General features: G+C 41.1%; 1 protein-coding gene across 1 annotated transcript in view; it reads left to right on the top strand.

Annotated features, from left to right (window-relative positions):
• LOC106584410 (phospholipid phosphatase 2-like) overlaps window positions 1-18,836 on the top strand; it is a 34,861-nt gene that overhangs the window by 10,894 nt on the left and 5,131 nt on the right. Inside the window, exons 2-4 of the mRNA XM_014169705.2 lie at window positions 16,982-17,133; window positions 17,321-17,583; window positions 17,826-17,883. Coding sequence (XP_014025180.1) covers window positions 16,982-17,133; window positions 17,321-17,583; window positions 17,826-17,883 — 473 coding nt within the window. The remainder of the gene's footprint in view (window positions 1-16,981; window positions 17,134-17,320; window positions 17,584-17,825; window positions 17,884-18,836) is intronic.

Raw genomic sequence — 18,836 nt, 5'->3', positions numbered from 1 at the left:
CACACAGGTGTTGAGTGTTACATGACTTTGTGAAATAAGGATGTCATTGTTGTATTATTTGTTCCCTTTATCTAATATTAGGTTTTGGTTGAAGATGTAATTACATTCTGTAAAAAAAATATGCAAAAGTAGAGAAAATTAGAAAGGAGGTGCAAACTTTTTCACAGCACTAACTACTGCTGTACACGCCTTTTCTATTCATATACTGTCCTTACTGTGTATTCACACCATTATATACATATAGACATTGAGTGGACAAAACCGGATACAGGCTTCAATAAGCCTTGAGTTTCTCAGCATTTCCATTCTGTTTTCAATCGGCTGCAAGGTGTGAACATTCCTACCAATAGGATTTTGTATTGAAAGGCTGTGTGTGTGGAGACAGATTTCATGTCATACTGTCTAAAACATTTCCAGCTGTACAGTAACGACAGCCATGCACACAGTAGCCCTCAAGACAAGTTTATTTTCATTAGAAATGTATGTCCATGTCCACTGAGTGTACAAAACATTAAGGTCACCTGCTCTTTCCATGACATAGACTGACCAGGTGAAAGCTATGATCCCTTATTGATGTCACTTGTTAAATCCACTTCAGTCAGTGTAGATGAAGGAGAGACAGTTTAAATAATGATTTTTAAGCCTTGAGACAATTGAGACATGGATTGTGTATGTGTGCCATTCAGAGGGTGAACGGGCAAGACAAAATAAGTGCCTTTGAACGGGGTATGGTAGTAGGTGCCAGGCGCATTGGTTTGGTTTGGATGTGTCAAGAGCTGCAATGCTGCTGGGTGTTTCCCGCTCGACAGTTTCCCGTGTGTATCAAGAATGGTCCACCACCCAAAGAACATGCTGCCAACTTGACACAACTGTGAGAAGCATTGGCGTCAACATAGGCCAGCATCCCTGTGGAGCGCTTTCGACACCTTGCAGAGTCCATGCCCTGACAAATTTAGGCTGTTCTGAGGGCAAATAGTGGTGCAACTCAATATTAGGACAGTGTTCTTAATGTTTTGTACAGTCAGTGTACATATTTATATTCTGGTCTCTGACATTGCTTGTTCTGATATTTCTTCATTTGTGTGTATTGTTAGGTATTACTGCACTGTTGAAGCTAGAAAAATAAGCATTTCGCTGCAACTGTGATAACATTTGCAAAATATGTGTGCGGCCAATAAAATTATATTTGAATGTTAGTGCCATCGGTAAGAAAGTTTTTCTATCCGTGTTAAATAGGATAGTACTGGAAAAATGTTGGGAAAAAGATTTGACTCAATAAAATATGTTCCCATGTTCTTTGACCTGACTGCCCTGGAGTTTCTAGTGGTTGAAAGAGGCCTGTGAAGGAAACGATGAAGCAGTCTCCAGGGATTCAGGATTCTCATCCACATTGGTTGGGAAAAGGCATTGTCATGAGTTCTCCAACTGGTTCCACTCACGGAGAAATGTACTGATGACAGCAGAGGGAATAGTGCTCCCAGGGCAGTTACGTTATGGAATCTGAAGGCATTTCAATAAACAGAGTAGAATAGGTGGACAAACACACTTAGATGAGTTTGTTTAGTGAAGTATTGCAACAAATTTCGCAACCAATGACCTTAAGCACTACATTTTAAGGATTTGATACAATTAGGTTAAATGGAATGGAGAAGAGTACCTTAAATAGTTTCTTAACCTTTTTATATCATGGGTCTACAAATATCTATAGCTCCCAGATGTATAATCAAAATGTGTTGTCTGGTCTATTTGTTTGATCTAAGATAAGTCAGACTATTCCCCAGACCAGATTTAACTGCCCTCCATCCGCACTACTTGGTGCTCAGAATGCGTAAATGATGAGAACGAGAGAAAGGGGATTAGAAAGCAATGGGTAGCTGGATTTGGTGTGAGTGATTGGGGAAGTCGGGTGTTTCTAGTGTGAATTAGAATTCCCGATCCAAATGCAGAAGTTGTATGCTCAGCACATACCTTCCACATTAGTCAGTCTAGCCTGCCAGAGAGGACAGAGCAGAGTAGACTGTGGGGCTGGGAGAAGGGCCCTAGTCCACACACTACACAGTGAGGGAAGAAGACATTGAGAGAAGTTGAATGAAGTGCTCTACACAGTCTACGCAAACAGAGCCGATGTAGGTCCGTTTGCATTGTGTTCCAAAAATTCAGCCGCACAAATGTATGTTGAACTACGTAGAGAACGACACAGATGGACCTCCGCCAGCTCCATTTGTGTAGACTGGGTAGAGAGGACGGAGAGAGATTGTAATATTGGCAAGATGAGAGTTGAGGAAAGGGCGTAGATGGACTGGCGGAAGGAGAAACAGAGTAGAGGCACTGAATGAGAGACTTAGAGGAGAGTGGCTGGAGAGAAAAAAAAGTCGCTGGATGACCCTCACAGTGTGGAAAGACAGGCCATCCAATCCCAGGAAAGCAGAGTGTTCTAGCACGTGGTCCAGCTGTGACTCTGTAGGAAGGCCGCCTCTCCAGTCTGAACCAGTCAAGTCACACCTAGGGCTGTTGGGGTGACAGTGTTACTGTGAAATTCTAGATGACTGTCGAGTCACAGTAATCTCCTCTTATGCATTCTTGTACCTTTTATTGACCTTTTTATTCCAGTATTTGCACTGTCTCTATGCACACTCACAGGGCCCTACACACTCACACACACACACTCACTCCATCTGCTCACTCACACATAATAATGCACATACATTTATACTGACTCTACATACCTGCACACCCACTCACATACAAGCTGCTGCTACTCTGTTTATCTTATATCCTGCTGCCTAGTCCCCTTACCCCTATATATATCTACCTCCATCACTCCAGTATCACTGCACATGTACAGTAAATATGGTAGTGCAAGCTTTTTTTTGCAACTTTCTCAAATCATCAATAGCCTGTAGTCGCATCATGCAGCCCATGTAAGTTTTCATTTCTAATGCATTCTAAGGTTTGTTTCATTAACAACTAAAGTTGCCCAATAACTCGAAATCAAATGATCACTTTTATGTTTAACATAGCCACTTCATATGCGCGCGCTCTCTTGTTCCGGAATGGGAAATTATTCAGCTAAGTTCCAATATATTCTTCTTACTATAAAATCATGTAAAATAATGTCACGGGACTTATAAGCATATCTTGTCAGCTAAATGAACAAGCCTACAGCCTATATCATGGAGCAGAGCCAGATTACATACAGTATCTAGTCAGCTAAATGAACAAGCCTACAGCCTATATCATGGAGAATAGTCAGATTACATACAGTATCTAGTCAGCTAAATGAACAAGCCTACAGCCTATATCATGGAGCATAGCCAGATTACATACAGTATCTAGTCAGCTAAATGAACAAGCCTACAGCCTATATCATGGAGCATAGCCAGATTACATACAGTATCTAGTCAGCTAAATGAACAAGCCTACAGCCTATATCATGGAGCAGAGCCAGATTACATACAGTATCTAGTCAGCTAAATGAACAAGCCTACAGCCTATATCATGGAGCATAGCCAGATTACATACAGTATCTAGTCAGCTAAATGAACAAGTCTACAGCCTATATCATGGAGAATAGCCAGATTACATACAGTATCTAGTCAGCTAAATGAACAAGCCTACAGCCTATATCATGGAGCATAGCCAGATTACATACAGTATCTAGTCAGCTAAATGAACAAGCCTACAGCCTATATCATGGAGCAGAGCCAGATTACATACAGTATCTAGTCAGCTAAATGAACAAGCCTACAGCCTATATCATGGAGCATAGCCAGATTACATACAGTATCTAGTCAGCTAAATGAACAAGCCTACAGCCTATATCATGGAGCATAGCCAGATTACATACAGTATCTAGTCAGCTAAATGAACAAGCCTACAGCCTATATCATGGAGAATAGCCAGATTACATACAGTATCTAGTCAGCTAAATGAACAAGCCTACAGCCTATATCATGGAGCATAGCCAGATTACATACAGTATCTAGTCAGCTAAATGAACAAGCCTACAGCCTATATCATGGAGCATAGCCAGATTACATACAGTATCTAGTCAGCTAAATGAACAAGCCTACAGCCTATATCATGGAGCAGAGCCAGATTACATACAGTATCTAGTCAGCTAAATGAACAAGCCTACAGCCTATATCATGGAGCATAGCCAGATTACATACAGTATCTAGTCAGCTAAATGAACAAGCCTACAGCCTATATCATGGAGCATAGCCAGATTACATACAGTATCTAGTCAGCTAAATGAACAAGCCTACAGCCTATATCATGGAGAATAGCCAGATTACATACAGTATCTAGTCAGCTAAATGAACAAGCCTACAGCCTATATCATGGAGCATAGCCAGATTACATACAGTATCTAGTCAGCTAAATGAACAAGCCTACAGCCTATATCATGGAGCATAGCCAGATTACATACAGTATCTAGTCAGCTAAATGAACAAGCCTACAGCCTATATCATGGAGCAGAGCCAGATTACATACAGTATCTAGTCAGCTAAATGAACAAGCCTACAGCCTATATCATGGAGCAGAGCCAGATTACATACAGTATCTAGTCAGCTAAATGAACAAGCCTACAGCCTATATCATGGAGCATAGCCAGATTACATACAGTATCTAGTCAGCTAAATGAACAAGCCTACAGCCTATATCATGGAGCATAGCCAGATTACATACAGTATCTAGTCAGCTAAATGAACAAGCCTACAGCCTATATCATGGAGCAGAGCCAGATTACATACAGTATCTAGTCAGCTAAATGAACAAGCCTACAGCCTATATCATGGAGCATAGCCAGATTACATACAGTATCTAGTCAGCTAAATGAACAAGCCTACAGCCTATATCATGGAGCATAGCCAGATTACATACAGTATCTAGTCAGCTAAATGAACAAGCCTACAGCCTATATCATGGAGCATAGCCAGATTACATGCAGTATCTAGTCAGCTAAATGAACAAGCCTACAGCCTATATCATGGAGCAGAGCCAGATTACATACAGTATCTAGTCAGCTAAATGAACAAGCCTACAGCCTATATCATGGAGCACAGACAGATTACATACAGTATCTAGTCAGCTAAATGAACAAGCCTACAGCCTATATCATGGAGCATAGCCAGATTACATACCGTATCTAGTCAGCTAAATGAACAAGCCTACAGCCTATATCATGGAGCATAGCCAGATTACATACAGTATCTAGTCAGCTAAATGAACAAGCCTACAGCCTATATCATGGAGAATAGCCAGATTACATACAGTATCTAGTCAGCTAAATGAACAAGCCTAGAGCCTATATCATGGAGCATAGCCAGATTACATACAGTATCTAGTCAGCTAAATGAACAAGCCTACAGCCTATATCATGGAGCATAGCCAGATTACATACAGTATCTAGTCAGCTAAATGAACAAGCCTACAGCCTATATCATGGAGCATAGCCAGATTACATACAGTATCTAGTCAGCTAAATGAACAAGCCTACAGCCTATATCATGGAGCATAGCCAGATTACATACAGTATCTAGTCAGCTAAATGAACAAGCCTACAGCCTATATCATGGAGCAGAGCCAGATTACATACAGTATCTAGTCAGCTAAATGAACAAGCCTACAGCCTATATCATGGAGCAGAGCCAGATTACATACAGTATCTAGTCAGCTAAATGAACAAGCCTACAGCCTATATCATGGAGCATAGCCAGATTACATACAGTATCTAGTCAGCTAAATGAACAAATCTACAGCCTATATCATGGAGCAGAGCCAGATTACATACAGTATCTAGTCAGCTAAATGAACAAGCCTACAGCCTATATCATGGAGCAGAGCCAGATTACATACAGTATCTAGTCAGCTAAATGAACAAGACTACAGCCTATATCATGGAGAATAGCCAGATTACATACAGTATCTAGTCAGCTAAATGAACAAGCCTACAGCCTATATCATGGAGCAGAGCCAGATTACATACAGTATCTAGTCAGCTAAATGAACAAGCCTACAGCCTATATTATGGAGCATAGCCAGATTACATACAGTATCTAGTCAGCTAAATGAACAAGCCAACAGCCTATATCATGGAGCAGAGCCAGAATACATACAGTATCTAGTCAGCTAAATGAACAAGGCTACAGCCTATATCATGGAGCATAGCCAGATTACATACAGTATCTAGTCAGCTAAATGAATAAGGCTACAGCCTATATCATGGAGCAGAGCCAGATTACATACAGTATCTAGTCAGCTAAATGAACAAGCCTACAGCCTATATCATGGAGCAGAGCCAGATTACATACAGTATCTAGTCAGCTAAATGAACAAGCCTACAGCCTATATCATGGAGCATAGCCAGATTACATACAGTATCTAGTCAGCTAAATGAACAAGCCTACAGCCTATATCATGGAGCAGAGCCAGATTACATACAGTATCTAGTCAGCTAAATGAACAAGCCTACAGCCTATATCATGGAGAATAGCCAGATTACATACAGTATCTAGTCAGCTAAATGAACAAGCCTACAGCCTATATCATGGAGCAGAGCCAGATTACATACAGTATCTTGTCAGCTAAATGAACAAGCCTACAGCCTATATCATGGAGAATAGCCAGATTACATACAGTATCTAGTCAGCTAAATGAACAAGCCTACAGCCTATATCATGGAGCAGAGCCAGATTACATACAGTATCTAGTCAGCTAAATGAACAAGCCTACAGCCTATATCATGGAGCAGAGCCAGATTACATACAGTATCTAGTCAGCTAAATGAACAAGCCTACAGCCTATATCATGGAGCATAGCCAGATTACATACAGTATCTAGTCAGCTAAATGAACAAGCCTACAGCCTATATCATGGAGCAGAGCCAGATTACATACAGTATCTAGTCAGCTAAATGAACAAGCCTACAGCCTATATCATGGAGCATAGCCAGATTACATACAGTATCTAGTCAGCTAAATGAACAAGCCTACAGCCTATATCATGGAGCAGAGCCAGATTACATACAGTATCTAGTCAGCTAAATGAACAAGCCTACAGCCTATATCATGGAGCAGAGCCAGATTACATACAGTATCTAGTCAGCTAAATGAACAAGCCTACAGCCTATATCATGGAGCAGAGCCAGATTACATACAGTATCTAGTCAGCTAAATGAACAAGCCTACAGCCTATATCATGGAGCAGAGCCAGATTACATACAGTATCTAGTCAGCTAAATGAACAAGCCTACAGCCTATATCATGGAGCAGAGCCAGATTACATACAGTATCTAGTCAGCTAAATGAACAAGCCTACAGCCTATATCATGGAGCAGAGCCAGATTACATACAGTATCTAGTCAGCTAAATGAACAAGCCTACAGCCTATATCATGGAGAATAGCCAGATTACATACAGTATCTAGTCAGCTAAATGAACAAGCCTACAGCCTATATCATGGAGAATAGCCAGATTACATACAGTATCTAGTCAGCTAAATGAACAAGCCTACAGCCTATATCATGGAGCATAGCCAGATTACATACAGTATCTAGTCAGCTAAATGAACAAGCCTACAGCCTATATCATGTAGCATAGCCAGATTACATACAGTATCTAGTCAGCTAAATGAACAAGCCTACAGCCTATATCATGGAGCATAGTCAGATTACATACAGTAGGCCAACTCATATTCTGTTCTTCTGAAATACATTTTCTTCAAGTTTCTTTAGACCTGCCTAAAATAAATAATGAATTTATTGTGATGGTGTATATTCAATTGATTTACTATACTTTTTTAAATGTAGATGTTCCAAAGGTGAGCATCAGAGGCTTGTATGCTGCTTGTGTGAGTAGGGGGCCTGGAGATGCTAAACATGTTTATGTTAAATAACTGTAATGACAATAACCAGCTGACCATTTCATGACCGCCACAGCCCTAGTCACACCACAGCATGTGAATATCACATCAGATCAATCAGCTATGCTTTAAAAAAATTGCACAAAGTAAAATCCCAGGCTGTATGTTTTTGTAATTTTGTCCAACTGTGTCTATAAAGCAGTCCAGGTGCCACAGAGTAAAAGGCAGGGAGAGGCCCGGTCTATAGTGCAGTGTCAGTAAAGTTTGAGGCGGAGAATGATTCTTTAATGAAATCAGTGGTCTAGATGAGTTGTACAGTCAGTACAGTTACTCAGGTGTTTGAGTTCAGGCTCTGACCACTCCGTTACTGCACTCATTTCAGGGAATAAATGTAAATTCCAATGCAAGAATCGAAATGAGCCATGTACAGTGGGGGAAAACGTATTTGATCCCCTGCTGATTTTGTACGTTTGCCCACTTACAAAGAAATGATCAGTCTATAATTTTAATGGTAGGTTTATTTGAACAGTGAGAGACAGAATAACAACAATAAAATCCAGAAAAACACATGTCAAAAATTTTATAAAATGATTTGCATTTTAATAAGGGAAATAAGTATTTGACCCCTCTGCAAAACATGACTTAGTACTTGGTGGCAAAACCCTTGTTGGCAATCAGAGGTCAGACGTTTCTTGTAGTTGGCCACCAGGGTTGCACACATCTCAGGAGGGATTTTGTCCCACTCCTCTTTGCATATCTTCTCCAAGTCATTAAGGTTTCGAGGCTGACGTTTGGCAACTCGAACCTTCAGCTCCCTCCACAGATTTTCTATGGGATTAAGGTCTGGAGACTGGCTAGGCCACTCCAGAACCTTAATGTGCTTCTTCTTGAGCTACTCCATTGTTGCCTTGGCCGTGTTTTTTGGGTCATTGTCATGCTGGAATACCCATCCACGACCCATTTTCAATGCCCTGGCTGAGGGAAGGAGGTTCTCACCCAAGATTTGACAGTACATGGCCCTGTCAAATGATGCGGTGAAGTTGTCCTGTCCCCTTAGCAGAAAAACACCCCCAAAGCATAATGTTTCCACCTCCATGTTTGACGGTGGGGATGGTGTTCTTGGGGTCCTAGGCAGCATTCCTCCTCCTCCAAACACGGCGAGTTGAGTTGATGCCAAAGAGCTCCATTTTGGTCTCATCTGACCACAACACTTTCACCAGTTGTCCTCTGAATCATTCAGATGTTCATTGGCAAACTTTAGACGGGCATGTATATGTATTCTTGAGCAGGGGGACCTTGCGGGCGCTGCAGTATTTCAGTCCTTCACGGCGTAGTGTGTTACCAAATGTTTTCTTGGTGACTATGGTCCCAGCTGCCTTGAGATCATTGACAAGATCCTCCCGTGTAGTTCTGGGATGATTCCTCACCATTCTCATGATCATTGCAACCCCACGAGGTGAGATCTTGCATGGAGCCCCAGGCCGAGGGATATTGACAGTTCTTTTGTGTTTCTTCCATTTGCGAATAATACCACCAAATGTTGTCACCTTCTCACCAAGCTGCTTGGCGATGGCCTTGTAGCCCATTCCAGCCTTGTGTAGGTCTACAATCTTGTCCCTGACATCCTTGGAGAGCTCTTTGGTCTTGGCCATGGTGGAGAGTTTGGAATCTGATCGATTGATTGCTTCTGTGGACAGGTGTCTTTTATACAGGTAACAAACTGAGATTAGGAGCACTCCCTTTAAGAGTGTGCTCCTAATCTCAGGTCGTTACCTGTACAAAAGACACCTGGGAGCCAGAAATCTTTCTGATTGAGAGGGGGTCAAATACTTATTTCCCTCATTAAAATGCAAATCAATTTCTAACATTTTTGACATGCGTTTTCCTGGATATTTTTGTTGTTATTCTGTCTCTCACTGTTCAAATAAACCTACCATTAAAATTATAGACTGATCCTTTCTTTGTCAGTGGGCAAACGTACAAAATCAGCAGGGGATCAAATACTTTTCCCCCCCACTGTACAGCCAGGTCCAACATTATTGGCACCCTTGATAAAGATGAGCAAAAAAGACAGTATGAAATAAATAATACATATTTTATGTTCAACATTTTTTGGAAATGTATATTTTATACTAATACAATTACTCCAAAAAGAGGCGTATAAATGATTGGCACCCCTGTTTTCAATACTCTCGGCACCCTCTCCTTGCCAGGATAACGGCACCGAGCCTTTCTCTCAAGTGTTTTATGAGTTGGAGAACACATTGGGAGAGATCTTAGACCATTCCTCCATACAGAATCCTTCCAGATCCTTGATATCCTTCACCTGCACTTATGGACTGCCCTCTTCAATATAAACCACAGGTTTTCAATGGGATTCAAGTTTGGAGACTGAGATGGCTATTGCAAAATTATGATTTTGTGTTCAATTAACTATTTCTTTGTGGATTTTGATGTATGCTTGTATTGTCTTGCTGGAAGATCCACGTTTCAGCTTCCTGGCAGAAGCAACCAGATTTTTGGCTAAAATGTCCTTGTACTTGGTAGATGCCGTTGACCTTAACAAGGGCCCCAGAACCAGTGGCAGCAAAACAGCCCCATAACATCAAAGATTCACCACCATTTTTACAGAAGGTATGAGGTTATTTTCTGCATATGGCTCTGGATATGGCTCTGGATAAGAGCGTCTGCTAAATGACTTAAATGTAAATGTAAATGTTTCAACGCCAAACCCACCACTGGTGTGCGTGGCCAAAGGGTCATCTGACCATAGTACTGGTTCTAATCCAAGTGCCATTGGCGTTTAGCAAACTTTTACATTTGTTGGTGGCTCTCAATAAAGTCACTTTTTATGGCAACCCTTCCAAAGAGCCTATTGGCATGGAGGTAACGTCTAATTGTAGATTTGGAGACTTGGCGACCCAAAGATGTGACCAAGTTCTGTAATTCTCCAACTTTGTCCCTTTTGATATTTCTTTGCGTCCTGAACCATCTTCCTCACTGCGTGGGGACAAGATATGCGTCCTATCAGGCAAGTTTACCACTGATCTTAATTATTGCCCTAATAGTGATAAATGGTATATCTTTTTTTATTGCTATTTTCTTTGTACTCATTGGCTGATTTTTATGAAGGTCAACAACCAATTGTCACTTCATTTGTGAGCTCTTTGCCTTTTCCCATGGTAATGGCTGACAACAGGATTTTACATGCGTGTTATGTCATTACCAGTAAAACAGGAAGCCATGAAAGGCCACAATAGTTAATTAGTTGAAATTAACTTCAAATCTGCATTCAAATTGAAATGTTTTATTTTGTTTGATTTTATTTCTGAGAATCTTTAGATGTGCCAATAATTTCAATTCCATATGTGTTATTTCATAGCTCTGATGTCTACACTATTATTCTACAATGTAGAAAATACAAAAAATGAAGGAAAACCCTGGTATGAGTAGGTGTGTCCAAACCTTTGGCTGGTACTGTGTATATATACCATCCAATAGCTCAGTATTTTAATTATTTGTTTTATACAGTCTTTTTTGCTCATCTTTATCAAGGGTGTCTGACTGTATTTTCAATTATGTCTCTTTGGTTCTTTTGCTGGAAATTCAATTCACTTCATGAATTGAGATGGCATTGACCTTATCCCTGCCCTCCACTGTGTAGACAGAGAGAGGATGTGACAAATTGCAGTGACTCTCAGCTTCCAGTGAGATCATGACCCAAATCATCCCATGTAATTGCAGATCAGCTGTCTAAAATAAGCCGGGCTCCATTCAGACCTCTATATTTACAGAGCGGGAGAGTATAGGAGGACACTGGGATTGAAGGAATGACAGAGGATGAATGAGCTCGAGAGACTCTGAATAAGAGAGGATAGGAGGATAGAAATTAGTGGCGTTGATGTAATACAATGAATCTCTTCTACCCAGCTCAGAGGGGCCAGGTAGCTTAGGACCCTCTATGAAAAAGTGTAGATCTTATGTATATCCTGTAACTTTGAGCAGGTGCTGGATAGCTTTAAGTGAAACTTTTTTCCCATGTGTTTGTGTCAGAACCAATTGTCTTCAAGAGTCATTTTCCTCCCCTCTCCCTCGTATTTCTGTGCCCCAAGACCCCGTTTAGGAGAAGCATAGAGTAGATGAAGGTGACATTGTAAATGATTGTGAAAATCGAAACTAGAAGAGAAAAGGGGAACATTAGCTTCTGAAAATGTGACTGAAAGCTGTTCAAATGGGGTTCCTTAATCTGAGGCAGGTAATGTGAACTCCTGCTTCTTGTGACTTCAGAAGGCCTCATTATGGGCTCAAATAGGAGATATTTCACTGGCATTCCAAGCAGGGCCTCATTTCCCTCCAACTGTATAGTCAGGTGTTTCATGGAGCGAATACATTCCCTTTCAAACCTGCTTTCCTCTATTACTCTACCTTTTCTTGCAACAACTTTCATTTGGACCTTTAAAGACCAAGTTCCCTATTTTCCTTCTGTAAAAATAAGGTTCTGCAGCACTGTCAATTTGGGCTGTGGCATTTTGTTGTGGTATCCTGGAGACCTATTTTGCCTGTCTATTTTTGCCAGGTCAGTGTGGCTGTGTTTGTTTGTCTGTCTGTGTGAATGTTTTTTGGGGTGGGTGAAGAGGCTTGGAAATCTCTTTCAGATATTCTATGTAGACCTCATGAGGTTTGTTAGACACTTCTACTGTAGGACACTAGAGACAATTTATTTTTATTTTTGGTATTTGTTTATTTATTTATACATTTATTTAAATTTTTTGGTACTTTATTATTTTATTTTTTTGCTGACATTGTTTAAAAAACTATATTTTCATATTAACTTTTAGATGTATGTCTCATCAGTCAAAGTGATGTCTGCAGTATAAATGCAGTATTATGAGTACAGAAATAAAGATGTACACAGCTTAACAAGCCTGGAGGGGGTCATTTCAGGCTTGGTGTACTGCCTACCCCATGCCCTACACTAATACACTAATAGAAAAAGTGTCCTTCACTCTTCTAACTTCTTTATAGCCAGAAGTGCTAGATCCAAACTTGATGCAATGTAAGATTTCTGCACAAATATTGTAGTTATTTTTGCTCATCTCAGATTCGACACTGATTCTCTCCACTCCTGCACTGTCTTGTTACTTATGTTGTAGTGATATTTTTCTCGGTTTTCTGTTTTCAGTTTATAGGAACTAATATTCACAAGTCTGAGTATTCGGTCACTTTTCTTTCATAATTTGAACCTTATTTTTCCCACTTAGCCACTATTAATGCTCCTGACAGACCCTTCTGAACAATGGTGTTAAAAGCATTGCAATTGCTGCAGGGTGTTTGTTATACAGCATCAAGCACAAACTGGCTATTTAAAATGGCCTTTCACCATGCTGTATTAAAGAAAAGAAAAATGTCCTAGATTTTATCCAGGGGTGCAGACCAGCGCTCAGACTCACAACACTAATACTGTAAGCATTCTATGTTCACTCATATGGGCAATGCAAACCAGATACAGGTTTCTATAAGCCTTGAGTTTGTCAGCATTTCCATTCTGTTTTCAATCGGCTGCAAGGTGTGAACATTCCTGCCAATAGGATTTTGTATTGAATGGCTGTGTGTGTGGAGACAGATTTCATGTCATACTGTCTAAAACATTTCCAGCTGTACAGTAACGACAGCCATGCACACAGTAGCCCTCAAGCACAAGTTTATTTTCATTAGAAATGTATGGCCACTTATAGTCCCGGTAAATATTGTTTTTCTGAATACATTACAGAGGATTTGACAGCTGGCGCTAATCCCAAGCAAGCTACATTATGAAAGATCAAGAGTCTGGAACTTCGCTTTGAGAAAATACTGTATGTTGTATAAAAACTTTCAAAGTGATGTATGATTAACTCAGAAGTGAAGTGGTGATAGAGTGAATGTCCTTCAGAGATCATCAGCCTGTCCTGATTTAAGTTACACACAGTTCTTTCTGTGATTCACTTCCTGCCATGTGTGGATTTGGAGGAGGAAAAGGAAGCCGTTCCTTGACATTCTTGGTGTGATTCTGACTGACGTTGTTTGTGCTAGCTGGAGGCAGGGTGTAAGACAAATGAATTGACAATCAAATGGTGGATGGCCACATTGTCTTGTGGCACCACCAGAAAGGATGGAGGTGCTGAGGGCCTGGGGCCACTAAGGCTTTTATTCTAGGGTTCTATTCCCTCACAAAGCCTTCTACCACTGTGTAAACACTACCCCAACAGGCCTGTGCTGAGAAAAACATGGAGCGGCAGGCAGGTGAGCTACTGCTGCTGGTGATGACAAACACAGAGCAGAATACAGAGGGATAATGGTTGGTGCCGGTTGGTTCCCATATGAAATATCTGACGGTTAAGTGCAATCTGTTTGGTGGTGACGCTGTCTGATCTCTGTTGATATAATGGTGGGTGCTTGCATTCATATTAAATGTAATAAACATATCCTCTTGAACTAATATTAGAAGGCTAGCAATGCAATGGACCATTTCTGTCAATGTAGCTTGTGTGAATCTCAGCTGCTATTTCCAGTTTTTTCTCTCCAATGTTTGTCTCATTGTGCCTTTTGTCGTGTCTGAAACCTAGCAGCAAGGTTAGACTGTATGACACAGTACACTGATCTGTCTTTATCCTATAGGGTAGTTCCACCTCAAAAAGCACAAGAAAGAGGATTTCGACACCCACCATCTCAGATTGTTCTGAAATTGTTTCTGTTGTTGTAAGCAGATAAGTTTAGCATTCCTGCAACATTGTTTTATATAATTTGATCTCTGAGAAATTAAGCTAATAGATTACACCCAAATTGGCCATTTTAATTGATGGGATTCATATAATATTCAATAAATATAGTACCTAACATCTGATTTGGACCAAACTTTTTTTTCGAACAATGAGTTAGACATGAGGAATCCAAAGAAATGGTCTAAAGCCCCTCACGGACTCAGTCGCCAGGTGCACAGTGTTTCCTCCGACACATTGGTGTGGCTGGCTTCCGGGTTAAGCGGGCATTGTGTCAAGAAACGGCACTGCTTGGCTGGGTTGTGTTTCTGAGGACGCACGGCTCTTGACCGTCGCCTCTCCTGAGTCCGTACCGGAGTTGCAGCGATGGGACAGGACTGTAATTACCAATTGGATACCACAAAAATTGGGGAGAAAAATAGGTATTAAAAAAAAGTCCATAATAAAGTAATAGTGCTAAGTGGCTAGCTAGCCACGAAAAATTGGCAGTCAGCTACCCACGACAAATTTACATCTACCTTGCATAACGTTAGTTTTAGGTCATTTTTGCCTGTTTAACTAGCTGGCTAGCTAGATTATTACAGTTCACATATATCAAGCTGATAATTATGAAGTAAAACGCTTGCTTTGTTTATTTCTTGTTTCATCTATTGTTAACATTGTCCTGGCTGGAAGAAGGTTCAGTGAAGGGGGAGATGCAGCATTAGGTAGTATAGTAGGGGGAGCGATTGCTTCTTAAATGTAATGTTTTATGCGTTCTCCACACTCTCGCCCTTACAAGAACGTCCTCTGAGAATGCACTCGGAGAGTGTGGAGCACGATAGTATGCATATTGATAAACACCCTGTGTTTAAAAGCACTGTCTGTGTGTGTCCCTAACCTTGCCAACAGACAAAGCTGTGAATGGATCAGTGGTTCACCAGTCAGGGCCTTGATTAGCTCTGCAACAGTAACAAGGCGTGATGTGTAATGAGAAAAATAAAATGGGTGGAGAGAACGTTTCTTTAGGACCATCAGGTGACATCCTGACAACTGATAAACGGAAATGTTTATGGCAACTATGTTTGGTGGGATGTTGGTGGAATATTCTAACCCTCAGAAAACTGGACACGTGAAATGTATTGCAACGTCCCATGAAACGTGTCTATAATATTAATATTGGATATTCTGAGAACATGGTAACCACGTTCTGGATTGGTTTGACATTAAGGGAATGTTCGCCTAACTCTAACCCCAAAACATGCTAAATAGGTTTTCATTGAATGTTCCTGGAAAACTGGACACTCAAACATTAGGGATAATATTACAAACACTTTCTCTCTCCCTAGAATTGTTAGCTGGGAAGAGCTCCTTGCAGTTGTACCAATAAGGTATTTTTCCACATATGTTTTATTTCGTAGATGCAGCACAGACTAGAAGAACATTAGTCATTAGGTTGAGTTTATCAACAGGAACTGCAGCAACGAACGCGTAATGCCTTCCTTGTGGTGTGTTTGTGGCTTTGCATCACACATTAGACAGGTTGAGCGTGTGTGTGTGGATTCAAAGATGTTTTCTCAATGTTTCAAGTACATTTTCCATCCACTCTATAGTCTGGAGCGGCTATATTTGGGCTTGTTTGTGCACACCACCACATCAGTCAGTCTTCTAAGGAAGTGCACTGGGGAGGTGTGTGTGTGTGTGTGTGTGTGTGTGTGTGTGTGTGTGTGTGTGTGTGTGTGTGTGTGTGTGTGTGTGTGTGTGTGTGTGTGTGTGTGTGTGTGTGTGTGTGTGTGTACATCTCAGTCCATGTGTTTGTTTTTGCAATCCCTTACTCTAAAGACTTTACTACAACATTTCACAACCTACTTCAATGTGTGGTGTGCACAGCTTCGGTATACTGGGCTTTTCTGGGCCATGAATGTGACATATTTTCAGGATAGTGTTATTCCACTGAACGAGGTCTTCAGGAAAGGAGGAGAAATAAAACTTCTCAGAGCACCTTGAAGAAACATTTAACCTCCCAGATTGAATAGTGATGTAATGTCTGGGTTTCTGGAAATGTAAAATATATTTTATTTAACTGATGGATGCTCTCGTAAATCTTTATATACGTTAGCTTGAATCAACAGCATTATCATTAATCGCTCCTGATGTACTTTATCACCCTTTATTATAGGAAATGTCAATGCTGGTAGTTGAAGTGAAATAATGAAAGAGAAAATAAAATTCACATCCTGCTAGTTCAGGTGCTGGACATAAAAACGAATGAAGAATGAAATGATGTCAGCAGTTGGATCATATCCATACAATTGTTGCAGACATCATTTTTCCAGTTGGAGTGAATTAACAAGTTGCCTGCCTGCTCTCTCTTCTCATAGCGGCACTGCCTTTCCTCATTATGACCGTCGTTTTCCGGCCATACCAGAGGGGCGTGTACTGTGACGATGAGGACATCAAGTACCCCCTCAAACCTGACACTATCACCCACGGCCTGCTGGCTGCGGTCACCATCTCCTGCACCGTCATCATCGTGAGTCCCGCCCTATACTTTCCTCTCTGACACCTAGGTGAGATAAAGAACATCTGACTACATTGATTCCCAGATCAGTGTAACAAACAGCTGTTTCTCTATGTAGCCAGTGGACCAAACCAGATATTAGCTGTCATACTGGAAGGTTAGATGTAATTCAAGCTCCTCTCTCTTTCTCTTCCCATAGCTAGCATCAGGAGAGGCCTACCTGGTCTACAGTAAGAGGATTCACTCTAACTCTGAGTTCAACGGGTACGTGGCGGCGCTCTACAAGGTGCTAGGTACCTTCCTGTTCGGGGCAGCTGTCAGCCAATCACTGACGGACCTGGCTAAGTTCACCATTGGACGCCCGCGGCCCAACTTCATGGCCGTCTGCAACCCCAAGGTCTGCAAAGGCTACATGCTGGATATCAACTGCACCGGCAACTCTCATGACGTCACTGAGTCCAGGTAGTTACTGAGGTAGAGGGTGTCAGGGGAATATTGTTGACCGGTGCATTGCTCTATGCCAGTGGTTAATGCTGAACTGGAACCAATGCTTGCACAAACTGCTGCTCACCAGGACACGGGTTGGTGACCACAGCTTAATGCTCTGATAGAAACACACTGAATAGATCCACTGTCGTCTCCAAACAGTCATGATAGGTTGACATGACCATTTTTAAGAACATCAATTCTTTCCATTTCTCCAGGTTGTCCTTCTACTCCGGCCACTCCTCCTTTGGGATGTACTGTATGCTGTTTCTAGCAGTGAGTATCCAAGGCTCATGGAACAGACGCCAATATCGACTACAAACACCCTTATATTCAACATTCTCAAACAGAATCAATTTATGTAATGCCTCTCCATTTAAATTAGGAGTAATGGGGTAGATATGAAAAGGCAAAATAGAGCAGGCTTTACCGAGAGTGATTGTGATATATATATACGCAGAGGCTAATGCCCTGCTGGACTGCCATAGACCGGAGATGAAGGCTAGGCCTGTGCTCTGTTCCTGGTTATCTAGTTCAACTACCCTGGCCCTTGTCATTGGCTTTTTAGTATTTATTACCATCCCCATTAGCTGCTGACAAGGCAGCCGTTACTCTTCCTGGGGTCCAAACAGGAATAAAACAACACATCAAAACAATAGTCTACATCATAAATAAAACAATTACATCACCACAAAACAATAGACTACATCAGTGGTTCCCAAACTTTTTATAGTCCCGTACCCCTTCAAACATTAAACCTCCAGCTGTGTACCCCCTCTAGCACCAGGGTCAGCACATTCTCAAATGTTGTTTTCTGCCATCATTGTAAGCCTGCCACACACACACACTATACAATTCAGTTATTAAACACGAGAATAAGTGTGAATTCTTGTGAATTTTTGTCACAACCCGGCTCGTGGGAAGTGACAAAGAGCTCTTATACAGTAGGACCAGGGCACAAATAATAATATAATAATGATCAATAATTTAGCTCTTTATTTAACTATCTTACATATGAAACCTTATTTGTTCATCGAAAATTGTGAATAACTCACCACAGGTTAATGAGAAGGGTGTGCTTGAAAGGATGCACATAACTCTGCAATGTTGGGTTGTATTGGAGAGAGTCTCAGTCTTAAATCATTTTCCATACAGTCTGTGCCGGTATTTAGTTTTCATGCTAGTGAGATCCAAGAATCCACTCTCACATAGGTACGTGGTTGCAAAGG

Source organism: Salmo salar, chromosome ssa23, assembly GCF_905237065.1.
Source record: "Salmo salar chromosome ssa23, Ssal_v3.1, whole genome shotgun sequence".
NCBI lineage: Eukaryota > Metazoa > Chordata > Actinopteri > Salmoniformes > Salmonidae > Salmo > Salmo salar.
Note: the sequence above shows the minus strand (reverse complement) of the source record. Positions and strands in the feature narration are given on the sequence as shown.